This window comes from Trachurus japonicus, chromosome 8 (assembly GCF_045865225.1).
Source record: "Trachurus japonicus isolate A0001 chromosome 8, Traja_1.0".
Taxonomy (NCBI): domain Eukaryota; kingdom Metazoa; phylum Chordata; class Actinopteri; order Carangiformes; family Carangidae; genus Trachurus; species Trachurus japonicus.
In genome coordinates, this window is record NC_140914.1 from 23,048,305 (window position 1) to 23,055,493 (window position 7,189).

The 7,189-nt window shown below is 41.0% G+C and overlaps 1 protein-coding gene across 1 annotated transcript; it reads right to left on the bottom strand.

The window, feature by feature from the left end:
• Positions 1–2,747: 2,747 nt before the first annotated feature.
• On the bottom strand, positions 2,748–7,129 carry LOC146983247 (uncharacterized). Its single transcript, XM_085784745.1, has 4 exons — positions 6,599–7,129; positions 6,356–6,424; positions 4,714–5,006; positions 2,748–3,867 (listed from the first exon to the last, which is right to left on the bottom strand). The coding sequence occupies exons 1-4, from the start codon at positions 6,810–6,812 to the stop codon at positions 2,986–2,988; spliced, it is 1,458 nt and encodes a 485-aa protein (XP_085640871.1). The 5' UTR covers positions 6,813–7,129; the 3' UTR covers positions 2,748–2,985.
• Positions 7,130–7,189: the final 60 nt, after the last annotated feature.

Below are 7,189 nucleotides of genomic sequence, written 5' to 3' on the forward strand. Positions count from 1 at the left end.
CATACAGATAATTTTTATATGGTTGAAGAGACAATGGTGTAGCTACTTGCTCATCCCTAGCCATCTGGCCACCATCTGTGTCACCTGTATTGTTACCTACGTTTGCTTTACTAATTTAGGCAGCATCTTGTGATTAAACAAAAACACACGTGTGCTGGCAAAAAACAAACCAAAAAATCAAATTCCAGTATCTCCAACAAATTTAGATGTAAGATAAATAATAACATAAACCAAGCATGTTAAGAGCAATTTCAGTTTTTTCTTACAAGCATAGTTTATCTTTTGCTTACAGATAGGCCTACACTTTTTAATGAGGCCTATCTTTAAATATTAAGCTTTAATTTGAGTTTTTGGGTTTCTTCTGTTGCCTAGATTGCTGTGTTTATTTAATCACTAGATAGGGCTTCAATTAGTAAAGAACACACAGGTAACAATACAGGTAATACAGATAATGAGCTAATGATTGATGAATGTTATTCTATAGGATGAGTTAAGAGCAGGTGAATTTTGCTACCCTGATACAAATTGTGAAGAGGTGAGGACTTTTATCCACTACAAGGCTCTTAGAAAAGCTGTACCCTATCCTGAACAATTACTGATTAAAAACCGACATGTTAAAACAACCAGAGAGTACCAAGAACTGTGAAAAAAATACTGTTTTTTAAAAGTTTTTTTTTTTTTACCAGTAAACCTTTCTTCTTGACATTTATGAGACAGGAAATCATGGGCGAGAGAGAGGTAATGTGACATGCAGTAAAGAACCTCCAGCCAAGATTTGAACCGCGGTCGGCTGCGTATATCACAATAGTTTTGTTATGCCATGGCCACCCCACACTAGCTTTGTGTCCCATCTTGGCCACCCCAGTAAAAATATCCTGGATACGCCACTGTATATATACTATATAAGTATAAATAGTTAAAAAGAGAAAAGTAATGCCAATAAAGTTCAAAAAAAGCTGCACGTTTTGATATATGAATTGTTGAAATAGCACAAAGTATGAAGGACTAGAAGAAGACCGTAAAAAGGCGGAAGAAAATGGCCGAACAGAAGAACAATAGTTCAATAGTTCAATAAGTAGTACTTGTGATACATTAGAAGCCGCTGGCTGTATGATTGATTGTGTTCCATGATCATAAAGGTATGTGATAAACATTAGCTGATAAACATCCAAGTAGATAAAATACGCCATCTAGTGGAGCTTAGACGATCACTCTCCATAACTCCATCTCTGCAGGTTGGTACAACTTTCACGAAAAAGTAGTTTACTTAAGTATTTCCAGTTAAAGCTACTTTAAAGAGGAACTAGCAGGATTCTTAGTTTAACTGTGCCACATTTTACCTTAATTAAACAGCTAGGGTAAGGAGTAATTGTGATGGTTTAATAAATGGCTTAACTTGTTAAAATGGAGAATGAAGGTTCTCTGCCTTCCACGTGCGTGTCACTTATTGCGTCTCTGGGCTGAGGAGAACCAACCTTGCAAGATGGGGACCAACGCCCCGGTGTCCCAGCTCTATTCTCTGCGCACTGCGACACAAACACGCCCCGTAACCCATAATCTCTTGTTTATGACAGATTAAACTACACAAATATACATGTTGTAACATCATATACTGTATGATATCTAAGGTTATTAACTACAGCTCTATTGATTGATTTCTGCCAGCTTCATTAAACAAGTGCACATGGCCGGGAGGAGGTTTAGCAAAACAGTGGAAAAGCCACCAGACTTAGTTCCTCTTTAAATTTCAAATTTATAACACTTGAAATGTAAATGTTCTTATTACCTGACAGCCATATAGTTATATTTAAAATTACAGATTTATTATCTATTCCCTCACATTAACCATATCATGACTCCTCATTTGTCTTCTGACTGAAGTTAGTCTGACCCCTGTGTGGAAAACCACTGAACTACTTCAGTATCTATAGTTAAAACAAGCTTAACCTAATCCAGCTACTACAATGTCTTCATCAGAGCCAAGATGAGCAGAGTTATGTTGGCAGGTGTGGGTCCCAGTTGATGACAGACCCTAAGAAAGAAATGTGGATTTTAGGATAATGGGCAGGAATGTTACCAACAAATCCTTCCAATTTCAAGTCAAAAGCAACACAATGTAGAAAGATGGTAACTTTGATGTAGTGTTGATACTGCGCAACCTTTTACATGGCCTTCTTAAAGGTCAAAGGTTGAATGTTACTTTATTTATAACCTCAGGTAAATTTTGTTTGCAGTGATATAAAGCGACAACAGTGCTCAGGGGTCAAAGACTAAAATGAATCAAATAAAACCAATTTATGCGAGCAAGCCATCAGCTCTCAAAGTTTCTTCCCCATGTTAATTTGGCAGATGGCTGCTGGAATAAAACTATTTTTGTACTGCTTAGTTTTGCAGGTTGGTACATTGAGCCTCCTGTCTGATGGGAGCAACTGAAAGTCTCAGCGTTGAGAGGGTGGGAGGCTGGGAGCCATAGGATAGAGCCAGCCATCCTCTGTAACTGTTTTGTGTACAGGGATAGTGGATAAAGCTGGGCCTCTCCAATCACCCTGCTCGACCCTTTTCGCAGTTTGGTTCAATTTGGTTCGGTATGATGAAATGTTAGATGTAGAATACTATAGAGAGATAGTTGGTAAACATGTTAACAAGACCTAATTTAATTAAATTAAAGCAGTTTGATGAGATCTCAATTATTTATTATACAGTTTGTGGCTCTTTCAAACAATAAACATCTGTTCATCATATCAACGGAGCATTTCAGGAGAATGTTTTTTTTTATCAAATGTTAGTGCAGCAACTCTATTGCACTTCAATGTAAAGCATAACAAAATAAGAATAACACACAGTTTCAGTTATCCTTATTCAAAAAAGATAGCAATACATATAATTTTATTCAATTTTTGTATTTCAGTCTGTGGTCAAGAGACAGTTAATCTCATAATGGGAAGGGGGTTAAAGAGCCCCTGCTTTCCAGCCTTTCATCTGACATCACTTCCGATCAGCCAGTCTCTGCAGGAGGGCAATGACTGTGTCCTGTTTGGAGGAGAGCAGTTCCAGGGCTGTGGCTATCCTGCCAAGGGACTCTGCCATCCGCACCTCCCTCCTCTCACGCCTCTTCTCTCTGGCTTCAACCCTGCGGCGAGCCACTCGATCCAGGTAGGCCTGCTCCTCCTGACGCTTCACAATCTCCTGGAACAAAACGGTGCTGCCTTGCTCCTCGTTTCCTTTCTGCTTGGGCCCTTCGGTTCCTGACACCGTTTTTCCAGGTAATGAGCTGGCAGCAGAAGAAGTGAGACAGGGGGACGGAGGGGAGAAAGAAGGGGAGAGGCCAAGGATTTTCTGATTGTTGCTACCTGGCGCCGCACTTAGACGAAAAGGTATGACAGCTGATGAGAAGGACGGAGCTTTATGGCTTACAAAGCGTGATATGTTGTGGTCATTGCAACTGGTAGAGCCGAGGGAAGGAGATGTGGAGGCTGTTTCTGTAAAACAAGGTGAGGAGATAAAAGCGGGCGGCGGCACAATGTTGGCTGGATGAATGCTGGTGGTAACAATGTCACCGTTAAGGACAATCAGGGGCTTAACCTCTGGAGTATTTGTTGGGCTAATAGTCGCTGTGGTTACTGTGGTCATAGCAGAAGTGCTACTGATGATTTGACTGGTGGTGGGTCCTTCACCTACCGACTCCAAACCACCAGACGTAGCAAAGTCACCATTGGGGCGGATAATGGTGGTGGGCGGTTGAAGCTGTGGTTTTGCTGCGATTTTTGCCAAAGGACAGGGCAGCGAGGAAACGCCGTTGCCGCCTTTGTTTCTTTTGTTGTTGATGATCTGAGTGCCAACGGTGTCACTGAGCGTAGCATCCATCAGCTAGAAGGAGAAGACAGAAAGACACTGAGAAAGGATATAAATAAACAATTCCAAAGCTGGTCAGCTGATCATCAGTTGATCTCTCTAAGCAAACACACATTCACATGACAGAGTGGCCTATTCAAGATTCCACATCACATGTATCAAATGCTACTGATGCTCGGTGCTATTCTGACCAGGGCTGCTTGTGTGTATCATCTTAGATTTTTTAATTTGTTCTTTTTTCTATGTAATCCAAAATTCAGCAAAACAGATACTGATAGATAGCTAAATAGATACCAATTGTCACAGATAGTTTTTCTAAATAATTTTAGATCACTTCAGAAACTAGTTAGCAAGGCTAAGGTAGCTAAACAATGCTTTGATTCTGGTTTTGGTTTATAAAGGCTGACAAATATAAAGACACGGCTTTGATACAGACTCTCTTGCTACACCAAACTGCATACCAGAGATGACGCCAAATTATGTGTTGTTTTAAAGATGAAATATACTGGGTGATATTCAAAGTATTCACCTTTCTAAGAGACCGTGTAGGCTATGAACATTCAAGGGACAGAAATTTAGACAATCTGCCAATGAGAGGTCTACTCATACCAATTCAACTTTACTTACAAAACATATGATAAAAACATCTGCTTGCAAAGCTGGTAGAATGGGTAAAAATGGTTTGGTGTTAGAAGTTGGTTTTGCAATCAGAACTCAGACCTGACCCGGTTCCATTTCCTGACCCAGTTACCAGTACAAATCAGTACTGGTAACTGAAAATACAAGAAATGTCTGATGTTTTTCAAAAAGCTGCTCAGAAAGACACTCAAGCTGGTTTTCTTTCCCTACTGTTGGACTTACATCAAAAAATTCCCAGGATGTTTTTGCATGTCCCGTCTCCCGGCTGCGGTCTTTAACCCTCTTGTAAGTGACAATGAGGTTATTCCACTTGCGGCGGATCTTTTCAACAGGAAGAATGTGGCCCTTGGAGGCCATCTCCTCCTGGACGCTCTGGAAGAGCTGTGAGCGTTCCCGAGTCTCATACAGGCCCCAGCGGCGCCCGACGGCCTCGATCAGGCACAAAACAGCTTTGGAGGAGAAATCTGAGCCGGCGGGAAGCATCTTCTCTGACGGAGCAGGGGGCATTGCTGAAGCTTTTGGGAGGACACGATTGATTGTGATTAAAATAAAGAAAAATCTCAGTTTCTGTGGATGGATGTGAAAGAGAAATGTTGACAAAAGATACATTGATATACTTGATATATACTACTATATAATATATAATACTTAAAATTGAAGGCCCTGAAAACATTAAGTAATGGAATCTTACATGAACACACCTTTTTATGCTGATTAATCAGATTTCAAAACAGGTTTTCAGGGCCTTTAACATGAAAGATGGTGAATAAAGCAAGATCACATCGATGAAACAGCTGAGTAAACATCTTTATAAGCTTCACTGTTACAAAAGACTTGAATTTCCCTTAAACTTACAGTTGTTTTATTTGACCACAAGTGCAAATACTAAAGATAAATCTAATTTAAAATGGGAGAGGAAAAAAAAGGAGGAAACAATCTAATTTTATAGCCTGAAATCTGTGAATATTTGGCACTGTTTCACTATTACAGCATCAAAAAAACAACAAATTATCAATTTACAGTGCTAAGAAAAGAACCCTTTGGAATGACCTGGTTTTTTCTTAAAATTGGTCATAAAATATGATGTGATCTTCATCTGAGTTACGTACAGACAAAACACAACGTGCATTAGCTAATAAACCATAATTTCAACTACGAGTTTCATTATTGAATACATCCACAGTGCAGACAGAAAAAAGTGAACCTTTAGGTTTAATAACTGGTTGAAACTCCTTTGGCAGTAATAACCTCTGATCAGAGGTGTACAGTTTGCAGGAGGACGTTTGGACCGCTCAGACATATTTATGTCTGGTGTGCACTGCTCCTCAGGATTCAGGTGTGTCCTCTGACTGGGCGACGCCAACAGGTGGATTTTTATTCTCTTGTACATTTACTTTGATGCTTAGATAGGGACACTCATATTATCCTGTAAGATACCTTGATAAACCTGCAGGTGTTGTCTCCTCCATCTTCTCTTCACTTTTAGGATGAGGTTTTTGTGTTTACATAGAGCTGCACGCCCTAGAGGGGTTGGATTTGAACAAACACCTCTAATCTGGTTTTATTGACTTTGATGACTCCTCGCTCCATTTAGCTTTTGTTTATGTGATCAGCCAAGGGGTTCATTTAAATTTTCCAACCCACACTGTGAATGTTTGCAAGAACAATATGATTTGTGTGTTGTTAATTAAAAAGTATAGTTTTTATTCTTTCAATTATTGTTGACATATGATCATCTGACATTATTTTAAAAGACATTAACACGAGTACAGATAATTCCAAAGGGTTTAGCTGCTTTTTCTTGATATATCTTTGCTGACAGTCACTTCCAAACAATGGCAACAATATGATCCTCCAATTTTACCTGGAGCTATCTTCAGGTAAGTTTTTCCATCCCCTGATGTGGTGAAGAACCGGTCAGAACTCACAGGATCTGGTGATCAGACAATATTGGTCATTTAAAATATGTCCAGTTAATGACAGTAGCCCACACATGTATGGAGATGGACGCTCAGATATTTTCCACATTTTATTCAGTAGTACCAGTAAGAAAAACGGATTAAGCTTCGTTTGACATGATGACAAATCAACTCATGTGAGCACTCACACAGCAGTACAGGAGTAGTTGTCGTGGCTGCTTGCAGCTCTGTGTCAGCCAGCTCCCCTGCAGTCTGATCCCCTCCTCCTCCTCCTCCTCCTCCCCTGCATGCAGGCGGCTCCTGGCTGCCCAAAACCAGAGCAGATGAATTTTCATCCACCGCTTCAGTTTTCACATGCATTGTTGCGAGGTCGATGCCGCCTCCCTGCAGATTCCCCTCCATGGCTGAGGCGGGAGCAAAAGCATGAGCCAAATGGAGGAGAGAGACAGACGTGCGATTGTCTGCGCAGGCGTTAGGATTGGGAGAAAGTTTGGAGGTCGCGGGTCTCAGTCGGTGATGCAGACTTCAGCCCCGGCATGTGCTGCCTAAGTCACGACACCCGCGCGGAAAGCTTGTTGCGTGCAGTGATGGACAAATGCCTCCTCCATGTGTGTTTTTCATGAGGGAAATGGCTGCGCTGTCCACCTCAGCCGACGGATGCGCAGAGCGGCTGCGCAGCTTCCAGCACAGATTTGCTGGCTGCTGACAGTGACGTCAGCTGAGCGCGCACACGGCACATGTTTACACAATAAACCATAGAAATGACTCATATCGTCAGT